This window comes from Callospermophilus lateralis, chromosome 9, assembly GCF_048772815.1.
Source record: "Callospermophilus lateralis isolate mCalLat2 chromosome 9, mCalLat2.hap1, whole genome shotgun sequence".
Taxonomy (NCBI): domain Eukaryota; kingdom Metazoa; phylum Chordata; class Mammalia; order Rodentia; family Sciuridae; genus Callospermophilus; species Callospermophilus lateralis.
Genome location: NC_135313.1, coordinates 1,392,020 through 1,412,130, shown reverse-complemented (window position 1 = coordinate 1,412,130; position 20,111 = coordinate 1,392,020). Strand labels below are relative to the sequence as shown.

The window sequence follows — 20,111 nt, the reverse complement described above, 5'->3', positions numbered from 1 at the left end:
GTCTCTGCACTCCACAAAATACGTGACCACGGTCCCATAATCTGCTCAATCTCACTGCCTCCACTGTCCTCTCTGCCTGCTGTCCCAGCGCAGGGCCATGCCGACCCTCAGAAACGGAAACCTCTCAGCACTGCCCTTGCGGGAGTTTGTGCTGGAGGGCTTTAGAGGAGGGGTGGAGATTCAAGCTCTGCTCTTTACTGTCTTCCTGGCCCTGTATGTGGTGACCGTCCTGGGAAACGTCACCATGATCGTGGTCATCACCCTGGATGCCCGCCTGCACTCCCCCATGTACTTCTTCCTCAAGAACCTGTCCTTCCTGGACCTCTGCTACTCCTCCGTCATCGCCCCCAATGCCCTGGCCAACTTCCTCTCCTCCAAGGCCATCAGCTTTAGGGGATGTGCCACCCAGCTGTTCTTCTTCTCCTTACTGGCTACCACTGAGACTTTCCTTTTGGCTGTGATGGCTTATGACCGCTTTATGGCCATCTGCAGCCCCCTGCAGTACCCTGCGACCATGTGCTCCAAGACATGCTCTCGCCTGGTGCTGGGCACCTACTGTGGAGGCTGCCTCAACTCCATGGTACAGACCAGCCTCACCTTCCAGCTGCCCTTCTGCAGCTCCAACCGCATCGACCACTTCTTCTGTGATGTCCCCCCGCTGCTCCAGCTGGCCTGTGCCAACACGGCTCTCAATGAGCTTCTCCTGTTTGGCCTCTGTGGTTTCATCATTGTGAGCACTACACTAGCAGTCCTGGTCTCCTATGGCTACATAGCAGTGACCATCCTCAGGATGCGCTCAGGATCTGGGCGGCACAAGCTCTTCTCCACCTGTGGCTCCCACCTGACAGCCGTGTCCTTATTTTATGGAACACTATTTGTGATGTACGCCCAGCCAGGAGCTGTGGAGTCCATGGAGCAGGGCAAGGTGGTCTCCGTCTTCTATACCCTGGTCATCCCGATGCTCAACCCCCTCATCTACAGCCTGCGGAACAAGGACGTGAAGGACGCTCTGCAGAGGCTGGGACAGAGGCACATTGCCAAGTGAAGAAAGTTCTGGTGACAGTGTCCACAGAGCTGGACTGAAGGGCTCTATGGAGATATATCTTCCAACTGCTCCCTACTTCAAAATGCACTTGAAGGTGTTGGGGCACATGTTCGCCAAGGTCCTTAGAGCATTTCATGGACCAGATGTTTATTACGTGTGAGATGCATGGATGGAGACGACTGGTCATGGGCACCATGCAGAACTCTGAGGAGGACTGACAGCCTGACCACAGGAAGCCTGGGTGGGCACCGAGCAGGGCCTTGCCTTCTGCCTCCTCCTTTGCATCTCTGGGCCATTTCCCAGGCTTTAGTTGGTCAGAGGATAGATATTGTGCATCCTGATTAAAGTTGTCAGACAAAAATGTGTATCTCACTAACCCAGCTTTCACCCAGACGCAGAGCCTGGCTGGCTGGTGGCCTCCCGTGATGTGAGTGAAGGGTCTGCCTGCCCGCTCCCTCAGCCCATCTTCCACACCAGTGCCAAGGAGCTACTAAAAATAATAACTGTTTAAAGATCAACAACCAAGCCATCCCGCAGAGCAAGTCTGGCATCAGGTGGAGCATTTTGGCTGTTGAGTGGCCCAGTCTGACAAAGAAAGCCTGTGTGCGAAGAAGCTGCAGGGGTCTGGGCATCGGGGTGGCTTCTCTTGGGGCAGAGCTTGCCCAGGATCCTGGGTATCACACCATGGGCACAGACAGCATGGCCCTGGGACCGGCAGCCCCTTCCTGGCCTCAGGATGGACTTGGGAGAAAGTAAAAAGCTGCACTGTGCGTGTGACCGTAACTGTATACATCATATACACACAGTGTGTGTGCATATGGATGCAGAGCAGGACTTATCCCTCCTGGTATATACACATATGTCTGTACATGCACAATAAAAACACTAATTCCAAGGGAAAATACACAAGTTTCATCTACAACTCAACAAGTTCAACATCTGCAGGTCAAGAGAAGGTACCGCTCACGCCACCTGCCTGTCCTCGCCCTCCGGGTTAGCCTTATCCTGACTAACTACATTTTCAGGATCTGGGTGGCACAAGCTCCTCTCCATGGAAAGTTCTGTGAAGACAAAAGTACTTTGTCTTCACAGAACTTTCCATGGAGAGGTATGCACAGTTTGTCTTCTGTTTGACCACTGCTGCTCGCCCATGTCCAGCTGCCTGTAACGGAGCCCTTGGCTGTCCACTGTACATGATTCCATTACAGATGTTCCTCAGTTGCCATGGGATTACACCTTGTAAGCCCAAGGTAGGTTGGAAACATCATAGGCTGCACTGCATCCAATACTTGTCACCTACAGGTCACAGTTCAGCCTGACCTACCTAAGCATGCTCAGAAGGCTGACTTCAGTTTCGGGATGGGAAAAATCATCTCACAGGAGCCTCTCTGATACCAGTGCTGAGTGTCACCTAAATCCTTCAACATGTCCAGGAAGGAAAGCAGAGCAGTGAAAGGGTAACTCACAGCATCAGGGAATCAGGAACCGTTAAGTCAGACCACTGTAGGTCAGGAACCACCTGCGTACAGTATTGACATGGTCATTCACTCATCCTCCTACTGACCATGGACATTTTGGTTGTTACTAATTACTGGCCCTTAAAATAATTCTGTGTTCTTTTAAACATCTTTTCCTGTGAATGAAATGAAATCCTGCGGGCATTCTTAAACATGAAATTGTTCACCCAAATAGTTTTCCAAACATGATGCCAATTTCTGCTCACATTGACCAAAGCAAACACCATTTCCACTGCTGTGAATCATCAGGAGCCGGTGTGTTCTGCTTCACAAGCCTCCCCATTTGGGGTTAGTGATCACACGTCCCTGCCATTTTCATTGTCATTTCTTGAGTGGCTCCTGAGCTACCCACCTTTTCACAGAACAGACATCTGGATATTCTTTGGGGGGGAAGTATATCTGCTTTGCCCATTTTTCCACTGTTTTCTTTTTCATATTGATTGTAGAAATTCTTCACCTCTCCCATCCTTATGACCCCTGTTGGTTATTTGATTTGGAAATACTTCTCCCACTTGGTAGTATTCACATCCACATAGTTGTTTCTCTTTTTTAACAAAGTTAGTCAACATCATTCTCTAAACTTATTACCAGGTAACTGTGTTGGCCACTTCCTTCATGGTTCTGTGGCATTTAATACTTGCCTATGCCACGTCCCCAAAGATACTCTTCTCTGATATCTTGTTATGCTTAGGTCTCTTTGCTGAGGCTTTCATCCGGTGTCCACATGCACACCACACTGGTGATGGCTTTTGTGCTTCAGGGGTGAACTGTGTGCTGCACATGGTCACTGACAGTTCCCACTGGCCTGACCACGGCCACCTTGAGTCGACCGTGCCAGGAGCCCTGTGTTGGCTGCTTCCTGAGGCCACTTCCGGGCACAGACAAAACCCGCCCAGGTGTGGGGCTCAGGTGTGGGGATGCGCCCAATGTCCTTGATACTGCCTCCAGGTAACCCTGTGTTCTGCAGGACAAAGTCACCTTGGTCCTGGGTTACTACGCAAGCCCCTCCTTCTTACCCAAACTGCAGGGACCTGATGGCCTTGCTGCTTCCCAGGACCACACACTATCCCAAGCCCAGGAAGCTGCATGTCAGCCAGCCTTCCATCCTGGGCCCGTGGCCAGTGCTCATGTCCTGGGTGCGGGTTTTCTTTCTGTAACTTGTTTTTAGATGTGCATGACAGCAGGGTGTACTGAGATATTAAACATGCATGGGGAGTGACCCATTACAGTCTTGAGCCCATTCTAATGGCTCAACAGGATGTGGAGTTACACTGGTCATGTGTTCACGTATGAGCACAGGAAGGTTATGTCCCATTCACTGACCTAAGAAACACTTTTTAAAGCACCTTTTCTCTAGAGTTGTGCAGGGTCACCAAGTCATTAACCAGGTGCCCCTGTGGGCATGCTTGCTTCTAGAGACTGTATTCTGTTCTATTGGGCTATTTCAAAATACATGATGGAATCTTAAAGGTAAAATGTTATAATAAAAACTCTTTAATATCTATGGTGTGTAAACTATTAGGAAATAAAGTGTAGATACTCTTGAAAGATGTAGCAGGGGACCGAGGAGAGACCCAGCGTGTCTCTGGCTGACGGCATCCCACATGACAAAGCTCCTGATTATGTGGCACAGCCAAACCAGTCAAGGTCTTTCCAACCTTAAGGTGAGGACAGGAGCCACCTCACACTTCTCTGGAACAGTTTTAAATGGCACGCCCTGCCTGGCTGGAACAGTGCCATGCTGCAGCACACGGGTCTGGGTGTGCATGGACTTAGTTAGAGGCCCTGTCATCTCTGGCCCCTGGCATCTGGGTGGTCTGCTTCTCGGTCTCCCTGCCCACCTTGGCCTTCCACCAGGTGCTCATCAGACCCTGGCAGAGGGCTTCTAAGGCCTCTGCCTTAGGCTAGAGGGGCCGGTGAGACCCCACCCAGAGCAGTTGGCCACTCTGGTGCTCTCAGGGACATCCTGGACCTTCTCTTGCCACATAGGCCAGTGCTCCCCGTCACGACCCTGCAGTTGTCCCAGAGCCCCCTTCATAGCCTACGGGGTGCACCATATCATTTTACCCTCTGCCCTTCTCCAGCACAGTCCCAGGGTCAGTTCCAGGACAGTCCTCAATGCCCTCTTCTCATATGCTTCAACTGTGGCCATGCTTGCCAAATCACTTCCCTTCTCACAGTGAAGGCAGCTGCGTGTGTGCATGTGCACAAGAGAATGCACGTTGGTGCATGCTGACCTCAAGGACACAGACCACATCTCAGTTCTCTCTAGTCGTAGTGACAGCCCCTCGTGGCTACTGAACACGGGCTGACCTGAGCTGAACCACCAGCAGCTGCACTTTCTTCTCCTCCTCCTCTCCTCTCCCCCTCCCCCACCCCTGCAGACCTGCTCATCATCCTCACCCTTCCCTCTAGCTCAGGCAGGTCTGTGGGCTGCTCACCTCGCACTCACTCCCAGGAGCATTTCTTACAATACTCTAGACTTCACACCTCTGTTCATGCTACTCTTCACCCCTCTGCAACCTGCTCTCTGCTTCTGCCACTGCTCACTGTCCAGACCTAATGGGCATGTCCCATTCCTTGTCAAGGAAGACCTCTGAGTGGAACCGGGTACCATCTGTCAATTGCTCTTTGGTGACTGTCTTCCACTGGTGTCTGTTTGGGACATTCATCAAGCTTTGTGCTTTCTAAACACCTCTGGTCATTCCTGCAGGACCAGACATCTTTGCTGGGCACTCTTCTCTGTGCTGGCTAACTACTGGCACCCCTCAGGGGCTGGTCTTGCCCCTCACATCCTGCAGTCTGCTTTCCCTCCCTTGGTGACCTCCAAGGTCACTCTCCAGGACATCCCCACCCATCGAGCTCCCCTCCACTGCACACATACACTAGGTGTCTTCACAGGATGCCCAGGCCCTGCTGCCCTCACCAGGACAGGAAACGCTGAGCCAAAGAGAGCTCTTTTGTGCCCTTTATCAATGAACACCCTGCTGCTAGGGCAATCATTATTCTGATGACCTCTAAGAACAAAAATGACTTTTGTCTGCTTAGAGAATCCCAAAAATCAGTTCGCGTGAGGTGTTTTCTTCGTAGACTTACCTGATGCAACAGATGCCCCGGGCCATCCTCGCTGCTGCCCAGGACGGCTGTTCCCTCTTTTCCACTGCTGTTCAGTATTCGATTGCTCGAATCATACATCCCTTCTGTGGCTGGTGGACAGTAGAGCTATTCTAACTTGGGGACATCATGAGCACACTGTTAGGAACAATCTCCTGTGTGTCTTTGATGGTACAAGGAATTATTTCTATTGCAAATATGCCAAGTAAACTGGAAACTGTTGTGTCATTGAGACACGCAGCTTCAGCAGGCCATGCCAGGTAAGATGGCCTTGGAAAAACTCTAAGAATCTACAAAAAAAAAAAAATCCCTTAGAAAAATAAATCAACCTCAATCTCAGGATACAAAATCAGCACACACAGCCAATTGCACTTCTACACCAGCAAGGAGTGACTGCGGTTTGGACTTCCCTGTCATATGCAATATGCCAAGTAAAAAAAATATGTTAGAATAAACTTAACAAAATGTTAAAGTACATTAACAAAAAAGTATAGAGTATCAATGAAAAATTAAAAAGCCTAAATGAAGGGAGCTAAAGTGTTTGTGGACTGAAATATTCTACATTGCTAAGATACTCATTTGTTCCAATTTGGTCTCTAGATTCATTGCAATCCCCATCAAAATCCAAGAGACATTGATGACCTAATTCTGAAATTTATATGGAAAGAAAAAGCACTAAAATAATTATATTAGCTATCAATTTCTACATCAGCTCAAAAGTCTAGAATCTTTTATATATATATATATATATATATTAGATCCAGGTGTGCCTGAGGCTCCTCGAGTTTGGTTCCTTAGGTACAATTTACAAGTATAGTCTTTCTTGATCTATAGATCCCCATGACCATCATAATGATGGGGGATGGTCAGACAGGCATGGATAACTCTTTTTTTTTTTTTTAAGAGAGAGAGAGAGAGAGAGAGAGAGAGGTTTTTTAATATTTATTTTAATATTTATTTTTTAATTTTTGTGGACACAACATCTTTATTTTTTATTTTTATGTGGTGCTGAGGATTGAACCCAGTGCCCCGCGCATGCCAGGTGAGCACGCTACTGCTTAAGCCACATCCCCAGCCCCGAGCCCCAGTCTTTACTCAACAAACTGATTGCATGCAGCACAACAGCGCTTCATCTATGCTGCTCGTGAGAAGAGAGCACCCAGTCCAGGCCACCTCCAGGAGGGTGTTAAACACAACGTGAATACCAGGAGGCAGAGGGCTCTGGGGCCACCGTGGAAGCTGCCTACCTACCACGCTAGTCACAGACTGGAAGAAAATATTTGCAGATCATATATGTGATAAAGGATTACATTACATTATACACAAACATAATTTTAAGTAAGAAAACAACCAACCAAACACAAATGAGTAAAAAGTGGCTAATTTTTACTTCATCAAAGAAGACATACAGATGGCAAACCATCACACGGCAATATGCTCAACACTAGTAACTAGGAAATACACCTCAAAACCACGATGGCTCCTTAGCACACTCACCAGCAGGGCTGAGACAGAAGGCGGCAACTGGGGCTGTCAGAGACTGATGGAGAGAATGTGGAGACCTTTGGGAAACAGCTTGGCAGTTATTAAAAAGCTAAATGTACACCTGCCACATTCCACCCAACATGGTGACCTCCAGCTCTAGCTATTTTCCTGAAAACGACGACTTAATTCTTGTTGTGACTGAAGAATACTCCATTGTGTATATACATATGCGTTTCTTTATCCTTTCATCAGTTGACAGATAGCTAGGATACTGTGAATTGTGCCTTAGAAGACACGGTGTGCATCTCCCTCTGTGATGGCTGGCCTTAGTCTCTGCAGGTGTGACGGGGAGGCAGGGTCAACGGCTTCATACGTGGTGATGCTACTGCGCCCTTTTTGAGGAGCCTGCCCTCTGGCGGCCAGTGGCTGTATTTGCACTCCCACTGCAGTACCTGAGGGGTCCTCTCCCCTGTGTCCTTGCCAGCAGGCACTGCTGTTCGTGCCCTTGAACACAGTCAAAGTGACTGAGGGGGAACAGAACCTCAGTGTGGTTCTAATTTGCATAGTCCCAAGAGCTAAAGATGTTGAATGAATTTGTATGAAATTACTGCCCATTGTACTTCGTTTGAGAGGTGTCTGCTCAGTTCACTTGCCTGATTTTGACTGGGGTTTTTCTTTCTTTTTGGTATTAAGTTGGCATTCTTTCTTTCTTTCTTTCTTTTTTTTTTTTTTTTTTGGTTCTTTTTATATTACGACACTAATTCTCTGCCATGGTTTCTGTATTAGGTGTCCCCCAAATGCTCACCTGCAAGGATGTTCAGATATTAAGTGACTGGGTTATGGAGGCACTAAAGGGACTGACTGGGCAGTAACTATAGGCAGGTCAGGTTGGAGCTGAGCTCTCTCTGCTTCACGGTGCCATGTTCTGAGCTACTTCCCCCTCCGTGCCCTCCACCATGATGTTCCGCCCCACCCGGGCCCAGAACCATGAAGTCAACTGACCACAGATTGAAACTCTGAAACCATGAACCAAAATGAACTTTTCTTCTGCTGTTGTTCTTGGGGTATTTGGGTCACAGCAATGAAGAGCTGCTGAAGCGCTGCTGTCAGAAGAGTGGCTTTCCCCGTTCTTCTGGCTGCCTCTTCACTGTTTCCTTTGCTGTGCAGAAGCTTCTAAGTTGATATGATCCCAACTGTCAATCCTTGCTCTTGTCTGAGCTACTGGAGTCCTTACTCAAGAAGGGACTGCCTGGGCCTGAGCCTGGGCCTTGAAGTGTCTTCTGTTTTCTTTGGACACTGCCCTTCTCGAGGGCAAGCCTGCTCTGCCACGCCTCAGGGCCGGCCTTGGGGAGCCGTCCCACCACTGCCTGCTCATGTGCACAGTGAGCACATACCCACTGGGCAATGTCCTGAGGACGACATGACAGAATGCAGATGTGGGGCTCACATGGGCTTCAGTGAATGGCACCTTTTAGGATTTATGATTCTTGGCAAGATGTTAAATAAATAAAAAACAAAACTGTTCCAAATGCTATTTTCATGCCAGGTCTGCTGGTTTTCCGCCTCAGCAAGAGTTCTAACAGGTTCTTCCAACGTTTACTTAACTGCACTGGGCACAGTTGGGGACAGAGGTGAGCCTTCCAAGTGACAGTATAAATTAAGTTCAGCAAAATAAATTTTGAAGTTGAAGCAGCCAAAAACAAAAAAGGAAAAACAAGCCACCACCAGGGGATAAGGGGAGAAAGCACCACCCCACCGCCACCTTGCCCAAGGCGGCCTCAATCTGCAGACCACGACCACTTCCACATCCTGACACTCAAATCCAGGGGCCGGGAGCTGGCAGACTCCCAGTTGAGCAGAGACCCTCAGATGTAGGGAGGTTCCAGCTGAAAGGAGGCCCACCTGTAGCACAGTCTGCCACAGGCTGCCCCCAGAAAACTCCCTTCCCAGGTCCAGGAGCAGAGGCCACCCACAGCTCTGGAGGCCAGTCCCCCTTCAAAGCGCATGCTAATTATTGGCCCTTGACCTTGAAGGCCATACCTGCCTTCTTTGCTTTAGCTGCAAACAAGGAAGCAAAGAAAAGGGTACAAGATCCCAGATTGGGGCTGACTGCATGTCTGGGATGGACAACTGCTGCTCAGGAGCACAGCCCATCCCAGGTGGCCAGCCTCCCACCCACCCCGTCTTCCCTCTCAACAGCACACCCTCTCCTGAGGCTCCTCTTCACTCTCCCAAGTGCTTCCTTCCAGGTGAGATGGGGGCCACCTGCTCCCCAGCCCCAACCCACCCACGGTGTGTCCTGGGTTTTCACAGCTCTTTCTCCACAGGCCTTAAGCACAATCCTTCCTGAAACACGTTCACATACACACGGAGCTGAACACATAAGTCTGTGATCACAGCTGGAGGTTCTGGGGTGCTGCAAAGGTGGAGACCTGCGGGGCTTTGTGTATGCGTATGCCCCACGTACACTCACCTAAGAGCACACATCTCTGCACACAATGTGTCCTGTGTGCACAAACCCACAGATGAACACGCCAAACAACAAGACTCTCTACCCTGCTTCCCACCCAAGGGCCAGGTGGACACCTCAGCTCACTGGCTGGCTGTGGGAGCCCACGGGTGGCCACGGCATCAATCCCTCAGCTACTCACTTGGTTTTTTCCATGCTTGTTGGGTGGTATTGAGAGGTCAGCAGGCACATGGCCCTTCCCTGTTTACCACCCTTACGCTCTCTCTTTAGAAAAGACTAAGGGTACATGTTGTCCCAAGTATGGAAGTGGCTGCTGTTGGTGAACTACTGTGCACGGCTGCTGGGTTCACGTAGTTTGCATGTCCTCAGGGCCAGGGATCCTGGCTGATTTTCCATCTGGATTACCTGACCACTGCCACTGGGGGCACTGAGATCTCCTACGACTATTACCAGCAGCAATTTCCCCTCGATCCGCTGGGTGGTGGCAGGGGCACATATGACTATTACACCTCCCGCCACCCCTGTCCCACCAAGGTGGGTGGTGTTCATCCCTCGCTGGCCTGGCGCATGTCATTCTGAGCGCCTTCAAACACTTACTGGCCATTTGGCTTGGCTCCTCCATGAACTTTTTTAAGTACTCTGTGCCCATTATTTTTTACTGTATTGCTTCGTTCATGCCTTTGCAAGCATCTCAACATCTGACAAACACCAACGCTTCGGCTCTAGGCGTGTGACCTTGTTTCAGGAACTCCTTCCAAATCCACCCCTCATTTCCCTCATGGCCTCTTTGGAGAGGGCAGCTCTTGATAAGGGCATGGGGTCTGCCACCTTTGTCCTCCAGAATTCTGAGTGACCTGGGCGAGCAGAGAGGTTTTTTGACAAGGTTCAGAAATCAGAGTGGAAAGCCAAGCGGAAGGCCAGAGTCCCTGCAGTGCCCAAATGTGCACACAGCAGCAGCGCACATCCACGGGACTCTGACTCCACGGAAGCCGTTTCACCCACATTGACTCAGAGCCCCCTTGCCCACCCCACAGGGAACGTCACTACTGCCCTCACTTCACAGCCCGAGGCAGACGTATCAGACCACCTCGGACAGCTGGGCTTTGCCACAGGCATCAAGCTCCAGGAACCCTCAGCTACTGTGCTGCTCCCTGACCAGGCAGCACATCAGATGGGTTGCATGCAGTGCCTTGTCCCCCTGTGGGTGTCCCCAGGCAGGTCAGGTGTCTGGGGCAGTCTTACTTGGCTGGACCTTTTCTGCTCAGGTAAGGCTGACCATCACACCCCTGGGATCTGAGTTAGGGGCTCAGGCAGAACTCTCAAGCCAAGTGTGGCTTGAGGACAAATGGAAACCCGGGCCCCATGGCCCTTGCTACGCACAGACTGGCTGCACTCTTTGTGTTGCTGGTGCTCTGGGTCCAGAGGGGCACAGCATGGGGCTGATGCTCAGCACTTCTCTAGGTTGGCATTTTCTTCTCTCCAGAAAGACCTAGGGCTTAGTCATTTTCCAAGCCCCTTGCATATTGATATACTGTTATTTCTACTCAACAGATACTTGCTGAGCACCTTCTGTGCTAGAGGCTCCCCCTGATGCTGGGGACAAAGAAATCAAGCTATTTCTTAAACACAGATACCTATATATAAGTGACTGCTCTTGAACACTCAGGATGACAGCCATCTGAAGCACTCACACCCCTCAGGAATTACCCAGCAGCCACTAAAAGTCATAATTATGAGCAGCACTTTGTGACTCACCAGGGAGGATAACCATGAATCCACCCGGCACCTAGGAAAGCTCGGAGCTGCTGGAGGCCTGCAAGTGCGGACACAGAACTAGATCCTGAAAAGATACACAGCATTCTGGTCTCACAGTGCCTGAGCCTGTCTCCTGAGAAGGGTGTGGCAGAAGCACACAGAGGGCTCAGTCCCCTTCACTCTAGGCTGAGACCTGAATCCTGAGCAAAGGACCAGTCCAGCTCCTGAGTGCCCAGCTTTGGCCTCGTGAGAAACAAAAGGACTTTTATCTAAGCACATTTTTCACAGTACTTTCTCCCTTGACTCTAAGCAGTGTCAAGGCAGGAAGAGTTCTATCATCAATAATGACTTTTTTCTAAAACCTGCTTGTTCTGAAGTACCACTGGCACCAAGAGCTCAGAGATTTGTCTCTGGTCCCCAGTGGAGAAGATGGGCATTTCCACCTGACTCTGAAGAGGCAGAAGCCTGAGGACAGGGCAAGGAGGTGCTTCCTCCAGAAGGCCTTGCCGGTGACCCTGCCTGGACCCCCCAATTACCTCCCGGGCCCAAGGCTCCAGAGCCCAGCTGTACGACCCTCATGGCTGGCATTGAGTCACTGGAGAAGGCTGTTTCATTGAGTTCTCACTTCTATCAGAACTGTAACAAGGACCTTCAGAACATTTAACTTTAGTAGGAGATATTCTTCAACTAAATCATCACTGGCAGTGTGTGGGTCACCCACTGCTCCCTGCCCTGCAGGAAAAGGTCCTTCCATCAGAGTGGCTGGGAGCCACCACCCTGCACAGCTCAAGCTTGGCTGCTGCTGACTGGCTGGGCCTTCCCCATGTAGTCTCCATGGGACAGAGCCCTGGGACATAAGCCTCAGGTCTGTGACAGAAGCCACTTGGATGAGGAAGCTAGAGGAAGAGACCAGGCCACCGGGGGTGGGCAGCAATAAAGCCCTGCCCACTCAAGGAAATGCAGGGTCAGGAGTGCTGCAGCAGGACACCTACAGGTGATCAGCAGGCACCACACCAGAGGCACACCAGGAACCAAAAAGCAGCACATAGTGTCTGATCCTCCTTGCATGCTGATACACAGTGCACGCACCCAATTCACACACTCGGACGGCAACATCCACCCAGACATGCAAGAATCAAAACTGCCCTTTGTGTGATGGTGTATTTTTAATAAGCGTGAGGACAAAGGCCATTCCACAGGAGATGATGAAGTGTCCAGGGGGTTAAGACAGTCCCCCACCCTCGGTTGGCCAGGTCCTGACTTCTAGTGATCTCCACGAGGTCTCTAAACCATCTGACACCGCCCTCTGTGCAGACTGGTGTGCTGTGCATGGCCATGTGTGCAGCTGGACCGGACTCACTGGACATCATCGTCATCAAAGAGATCTTCAAAATCTATGTAAACAGAACCCCACATTAATGGGCACATAGGGAAAGCATCCCAGAAACCCACTTCAAAGTTAATTACAGGTAGTTGAAGACACAGACAGCAAATGATGTGGCAGAGGCCTTTCCCCACGACAGATGCTCAGCTTTAGCTAACAGGGCTCACAATTCAAGGGGACAGTGTGGTTTCTACGTGCTTTTAACCTGCTCTTACGCAGGAAGACACAGGTGTTGCACACTGAGAGCCAACTCACAGCTGCACTGACACCTGTGCTAAGGGTGACATGCGGAGGGGCTGCAGAAAGGTGGCAGAAGGACTGCGCCACTGAGAATGGCCTTAGGGGGCCTGGAAGAGGTGAGTTCAAGACACAACGAAGCCCCATTCCTGCCAGAAGCAGCTGGATAAACACACAAGGCACTAGCCGGTGACCATAGCCAGGGCCAATTTGTCCTTCTGTTTTCCTCTGTGCACCTTCCAAGTTCTGGACCTCATGCCAGCATCCCCTTCACCATGGGAAAAGAAAGAACTAAGCCCCCTCCTGTGGGCCCTGGCCTGAGGACGTGGTCAGACAGAGCGCTGGGGCAGGCCCCGCACTGACCTTCTTGGGGAAGGGCAGCTCCTCTGGCCACAAAGGGAGTACTCACTGCCCACTGACCTTTCTGTGTGGTGCTATTGCTCTAGACACTTCCTTCCCTCTCCCCAGAGCATCCCTCTGCTCCACATCTTCACAAGGAGACACCTTCCAGGGCAATCCCACCCAGCCCTCAGGGTGCAGTTCTGCCCTGCCTGCCACCTCGTTTAACTCCTCCACTGCACTGTGAAACAAGCCAGGGAGGAGAGCAAGTCACACTCATTGTGAGGACCCACTGCCCAGCAGACAATGGATCCCAAAGTCCACCCAGCTGACGAGTCAAAGGGCTGTGGGAGAAACCTCAACTGAAGCCAGAGGCTCCTCGTGGACAATAACAGCCACCACCCAAGACGGGCAGCGCCTGCAGGAGGACTCTGACATGCTCCTGAGCACAGAGGCAGGTGCACAGGAATCCACTCTCTTTGGAAATCTTTGGAAATCCTTCTCACTGGAATCCAAGAGCTGTCTTATCTCAGCACTGACCATTGAACACAGTCAATCATCTCTAATTTAAGAGGCTAGCAAAGGACAAAAGGGACTTTTGAAGATCACTGAACTGTGAATTAATGGTGCTAGCACTAGGAATGAGACGGCCTTGCCTGGTGAGAATCCCAGGAAGCTCTGGAAGGCATCCACCCTTCCACACCTTGTGTTCCCTTGGACAGAATTTAGAGAAAGGCTATTGAGGCTCTCAAAGCTCAGCTCCAAGGTTATGGGATGTCTGATATCAGTTGGTGGCAGCCAGGTCCCCTGGAAAGACTGCACCTTATTTAGCAGCAAGGTTCCCCTCCTGGACAGTGAGCCAAACTAGCACGGACTCAGGGATTATTTGTAAAGGCAGACACCAACATGGCAAGATCCCACCCCAGCTGCTACAAGTGAGTAACAAAAGTTCTTTAATAGGAACAAAAATCATGTGATTACAGCGGGACAGAAAAAGGAGAGAAATCCCAACCTTCTGAGCAGGAAATGTATGTTGTGTTTCCTCTGTTTGAACCCTTGGTAAGGGCCCAAATAACCTGTATGGACAAAGCCTTCAGAAACCAGAGGAATAAGAGAAACATGCCCTCTAGCACACTTGAAGGTTCATGAGAGGTCAGCTTTCAGTGTGTGTTTGGTAAAACTCCCTGGGTAGCTAGCATGAAAAGTTCTGAAACAAGATGAAGTGTGTCCTCGTCCCGACTCAAAGACGGGGAAGGGCCGAAGCTGGAGTGTGGCTGCTCCTTGCAAAGACAGCCACGGGCAGACAAGTATGGGAAAGGAAGAAGGGAGGGATGATCAGGAGAGTACAGCCACCCGAGAGAACCTGTCCAGGGTGACAGGCCAGCCACAACTGGCTGTTAGCATGTGCTAACATTCATGCCACCTACTCAATCTCAGGCCCTGGCATGTGAGACAGGAAGCAATTTCATGCTTCTCCAGATGTGGCCGACAGCCAGTGTGATCGATTCTGCACTGTACTCTGAGAACGGCCGTGTCTTGGCTTCACTGTTCCATGATCCTAATTATTCAGGTCACAAGATCGTCCCACTGTATTAACTTACAGGAAAAACTTTTAAATAAAACCAGGCATGCAGAATCCCGGCACCCCTACCATTAAAGAAGTCTGCATGGACTGCTTTCTCATTGGCTGCCAAGTCCATCAGGAGTCCAGTGCTGCCTCCTGCCTGGGGAGTGAAAGGTAAGTTATGTGAGCTCTTTCCCCAAAACAGCTTTGAGTTGTCATAGCACCCCATACCTCCTGGAAACAGGTACAGGGTGAGGGGTGACAGGCAAGTACTCAGGGTGGAGTTAAGAATTTTAGTTGCAAATAAAGAATGTGTGTGAAGAGGGGATTCAAGGAGCAGTTTCTAAAATTCTACATTCCTTAATTTTTCCCTTTCTTTCAAAAAGAGAATTTCCATTGCCCTGAGTGCCACTACTCATCTGTGGACCTCAAGTTCAGCCTCCAGTCCCCTCCTGGATACTGCACAGAGACCACAAGCATGTACAACCCCAGCCTGGCAACTATTCTGGACCCCTCCCTTCTGAGAATGCAACCATTTCCCTTGGAAGCTGACCTGCCCTGGCCCTTGTGTGCCCTCAGAGCCTCCCACAGCTGAAGCTCCTCCTGGTGGCAAAATCAGGTCACTGCCACCGCTGGGCAATAGAATGCACTCAGGATTCTGCACGTTGCTTAGTCGCCTGGGAAGGATCAGTGCAGTGTCCTCTGATGGTAGCCGTCTGGATGGCTGGCCACAGGAGCCTGTTCCTGCTCTGGTCCCTACATCCTCGAAGGTGTGTGCTCAACTCCCAAGTGCCAAACGCCTCCCGTGCTCCGTTTCTGGTTGCTGCCAAGGTTCCAAGACTCCCCCCTTCTCAGCCAGCCTCCCCATCCCAACACTACAGGGAGCCACACAGACGCCACCACGTAAATCCTAGGTTGGGGTTCTCCCTGCTCCCACCGGCCTTATCCAGACCTTCTTCAAGTTTCCTTTCTAATTCCATTTTCCTACCCTCCCACTCCAAACCCAACTCCGAACTCTGCTAAGTGACCAGCCGCCTAGCAAATCGGAGCCTGAGGCCTCCCGCAGGGGCCTTAAAACCTGACAGGAGCTGGGTTCGGGGCCCCGGGAGTGGGATGCGCAGGACCCGCCCGCTCCGTGCCGCTCCACGATCTGACCCTGCGTTCTCTCCTCCCCCGGTACCCACTCCGCGGGCCCCTGCGACGCAGGAGCTGCGCACCCCGGCCAGGCTCGTCCCCAAGACGCGCGGGCGTCGCCAAGCGGGGAACCAGCTCCCGCCTTCCGGCAACCGCCCCTACACTAGGCCAGAACGCCGACGCTCCCACCTCACCTCGTCCAGGTCCACGTAAGGACCGGCACCCTCGGGGAACATCTCGTCCACCGCCGGCTTCATCTCGGGCCGTCGCGCTCTGCCCACTTCCGGCTCGTCGCGCCTACTTCCGGCGCTCCCACCCGGCAGGTCTAGACGCTGGAGGACCGCGACTCGGTGGTGCCCGCCGCGGACCCGGGTCAGCCCGGGTTGGCTCCGTGCGGCGCCATCGGGAGCTAGGCTGGTCTCGCCGACCTGCGTGCCCGGGGAGGGCGCCGGGAGCCGGAGGCTGCGTCGCAGCCGACGGGTGGAAGGAGCGGGGAGCTCTTGGACATCGAAGCCCGACGTGGAGCGGGCCGGGCACGGCAGCCCTTCCCGGAGAAGGATGCGCACGCCGGGCTCGGGGACGCGCAGCGACGTTCACAGCCGCCGCGCGCCACCCGCGTCCGCGTTCTGGTGCTGCCCGCGGAGGCGGGACCTCGCGGCGACCGGAGGACATCCTCGAGTCCTCCGAATACCGCACAGGGCCGCCCCGAGTCCCCTCCGGAGCGCGTCCCCGGTGGGAAGCGGACTCCTGCGAGCGCCGCGCCGTGGGCGAAGGCACAAACGGAACGGGCCTGTCCCCAGGGCGCAGTGCCACCCAGGAGGCACGTTCCCCCGCGGTCAGCGAGGGCCAGCCTCGAGGACAGAGTGTTACTGAAATAAGCCGGTCACCGAAAGACACGGTGCGGTTTCACTGGCGGTCCCTTTGGAGGCGCCGGGAACGTGCCTGGTGACACTTGAATATGGTTAAGGTGGAAATTTCATGTTGTATTGTTTTGCCACAATTTGTGACGGAGAAAAGGGGGTAGGGAAGGAAAGGAGGAAGGGGAAAGGAGGGAGAGACCAGAGCCGAGAGGGAGCAGGAGGCGCCTGGCCTCGACTTGGTCCGCTGCCCAGAGTGCTGTTGCCTCCGTCTGAGGCCCAGCTCTGCGCGTCTGTAAAGCCCAGTTTTAGCAAAGAGCCCTGCTAAGCCAGCGCAGCCAGATGTGATCACCCCGACATCTGATGGGGTTCCTCCGCCCTCACACCCGTAGGTATCCGAGCTCCCTGGCCTCCTTCCGGAAGTCCTGTTTAGCAAGACCCACTGTGCCACCTTCAGTCACTTTCCGTCCATCATCCAGCCTGCTCCTTGCTGTCCACCCCCACTGCTGCTGCTGTTGGAGTTGAACGCAGTCTTTCCCGTTGGGAAGCCCACAGGCCCTTGCCCCTGTCTTGGTAGTCTCTTACTCGCCTTTAGTGACCTTGAATCATCTTTCCTTAACTTTCAGGAGTAGGTGGACATGGAGGTTGGGAGGGGCTGTGGAGGCCAAGGGACAGAGCAGAGATGTGAGGGTATTGTGGCCTGGACAGGGGCCAGCCTGGCCTGAGTGGACAGTGACTGGATTCAGGGCAGAGGAGCCTCAGATGCCAGGTCAGAGTGTGTCCCCTGAGGCAGTGAGGGGGCTGCCACTGGCTGGCTCTCTTTCCTGACTGGGTGTGAGCCCCACGGTCCTCTTGGCTTGCACACCTTGCACAGATGGGTCTCACTGCACTGGGGCTGGACCTGAGGCACTCCTGCGCTGCCTGTCCACCCTCCCACTCCCACAGGACTGCCCAGGGCCACAAACCCCTCCCTCCTCAGCCTCGGAGCCTGAACCTGGGCCCTGACCCCCCTCACAGATGGGCTCATTCCCTGCCGCCCTCAGGAGTGTGCTCTGTGTCAAGTGTGGACACCTGGCCTGGGCTGACTGCTGCCCAACTCCGTGTCCCCTCCTGGGGCTGGAACCAGCTCCTCTGACCAGCTGAATGGCTTTAAGGATTCAGGCCAAGCCTCTGTTCCTGCCTCAGTTTCCCCACCAGCAATCTGAGGGTTATGGAGAGAACTGGAGGAGGGGGTGACACAGAGGCGACTCCCATGGATGAAAGTGTGCAGACATTTATTAAAGCAGGGTCCCCAGGGATCAGAGCCAGCCAGGTGAGCTGGGGAGACAATAGAGCAGAGGCACTGTGTGCAGCTGTGCGGAAGGTCAGAGTGTGTCCCTGGCCTGTGGCGCCCCATGGCCTGTGGTGCCTCTTCAGTGGGAGGTTTACTGGTGTGAAGCCACCAGACCCCCACCCCACCATGGCTATGGGTCACCCCAAGGCAAGGGCAGTGCAGCCAGACAGGCGTCAGGCTGGATGCTGCTCAGTCCTCCTGGTAGGGGACGTGGAAGCCCAGGGTGCTCCCCAGGGGGAAGTGGGCAAAGAAGGTGCGGGCCAGGTCCTCCAGCTGTGGGTAGGCGCCCAGGCTCTGCAGGTACTGCACGTAGTTCCAGAAGTCAGAGGTGGAGAAGGGCCAGTAGGGCAGGGCCGGAGGTTCAGCATAGGGGTCTGAGAGACAGGAGCCACCTCAGGGGCTGCCCACTGCCTGGAGACCCCTCTGGGGCAGGTAGACAGCCCAGCAGCACCTGCAGTGGTAGGGCCTTCTGGCCTGGAGCAGGGCCCAGGCTGCCCCTGATCATCCTAGGAACAGGGGCCAGTGTCCCTGCATCTTATGGGTGCCAGGTCTAGGGACAGAGGAAGAGTCAGAGAGGGGGGAGGGATGAGGACCTGAGATGGAGGGGAGGGAGAGAGGGGAGGCCACCCTCACTCCGGGAGGTGCTGAACTGGGAGGAGCTGGCTGGTAGGATTGTAGGGGCTTGGGCAGTGTCCTGGGAGGGGTTCAGAGGAGAGCAGAGCTTCCTGGTCCTAGAGTTTGGGCAAAGACACCCAGATAATACCTAACTGTGTTTGAACTTGAGGGAGGGCCCCGGACCAATCCCAGGCCTGAGGGTGGGAATTTCGGGGCTTTATTGGCCAGGTGTGTTCCCAGGCTGCTGGGCAGGGCCTGCTGGCAGTGACCCACCTCCTCTCAGCTGAGCCAGGCTTCCCATCATGTCTGTCTGGTAAAGAAGCCCTGGCCCCAGCAACCGCTGCTTCCACCCCCACCCACAGTTATTGATGTAAATGAAGGAAGAGCCAGGAAGAGCTTACCTGCCCCCTCCGGCACAGGCTTGGCCCCTGCAAAGGGAAGGGGAGGCCATCAGCCAAGCATCCCAGACCTGACCCACACTGCTGAGTGGACTGCAGTATGGAGGGGGAGCACCGGAGGGCAGAGGTCTGTCCCAGAGGGGCCCCTCACCTGCAAGAGGCCCCAGCAGGAGGCAGAGGGCCAGCCCCAGCATCCAGCAGGCCTCCATCGTCCCCAGTTGCAACCAGTCGACTCCTTAGGTCTACCTGCAGGAGTCCAGAGGGCGAGACCACTGTGCACCAGGGCCAGCCTTTCTGCCACCCCTGGGAAGCTAGTGTCTGCCCAGTGACTCCGACTTCAGTGGTTTCGAGCCATCATTCTCCCATGAAGCCCCCACCTGGTTGGCTTCATTGATTCTGATTACTTAAGAGTCTGCCTTCCTTGCCCTCGGATACAGTCCCAGGTCCCCAGAGGCTTTACCTTCCCTCCGTCTGCTCAGCCCAACGGTGCAGCCTGGATGTGTCGCTGCCAGCTCAAAACCTCCTCTTTATACAGGGGCTGGGGACAAGGAAGGAAACGTCACCTGCCTGAACTGTCAAACTGAATATCTCATTCCCAGCCAGAGGACTGTGGGCTTTTGTAGCCCTGCGGGCAGCAGAGTCACGGGATCAACTTGTGAGACTTGGATCCAAGATCAAGTTGAGAGAAAAGCATCCTTGTGCAGTCTGTTTCTACAGCGTTCAGGACTGAGATTCAACCTTGACACTTGGAACAAACCCACAAGAGAGCGGGCGTCTGCCACTGGACCCAGGGAAGCTTCCTGTCCTGGGGTGATGTGGGTGAGCCCAGAGCTGCCCCAGCAGTCCAGCTGGCACGAGTCACAG

At 53.1% G+C, this 20,111-nt stretch overlaps 3 protein-coding genes across 3 annotated transcripts; 1 reads left to right on the top strand and 2 right to left on the bottom strand.

Annotated features, from left to right (window-relative positions):
• Window positions 1-97: 97 nt before the first annotated feature.
• On the top strand, window positions 98-7,753 carry LOC143407222 (olfactory receptor 9S13-like). The gene is made up of 3 exons (XM_076866370.1): window positions 98-1,034; window positions 7,065-7,123; window positions 7,649-7,753. Exons 1-3 carry the CDS (start codon window positions 98-100, stop codon window positions 7,751-7,753), a joined length of 1,101 nt encoding a protein of 366 aa, XP_076722485.1.
• Window positions 7,754-12,533: 4,780 nt separating this feature from the next.
• Cops9 (COP9 signalosome subunit 9) lies at window positions 12,534-16,345 on the bottom strand. The gene is made up of 3 exons (XM_076866216.1): window positions 16,239-16,345; window positions 14,998-15,070; window positions 12,534-12,780 (listed from the first exon to the last, which is right to left on the bottom strand). Exons 1-3 carry the CDS (start codon window positions 16,299-16,301, stop codon window positions 12,743-12,745), a joined length of 174 nt encoding a protein of 57 aa, XP_076722331.1. The 5' UTR covers window positions 16,302-16,345; the 3' UTR covers window positions 12,534-12,742.
• Window positions 16,346-18,423: 2,078 nt separating this feature from the next.
• Otos (otospiralin) lies at window positions 18,424-19,456 on the bottom strand. Its single transcript, XM_076865523.1, has 3 exons — window positions 19,399-19,456; window positions 19,251-19,277; window positions 18,424-18,608 (listed from the first exon to the last, which is right to left on the bottom strand). Exons 1-3 carry the CDS (start codon window positions 19,454-19,456, stop codon window positions 18,424-18,426), a joined length of 270 nt encoding a protein of 89 aa, XP_076721638.1.
• Between the last annotated feature and the right edge of the window lie 655 nt (window positions 19,457-20,111).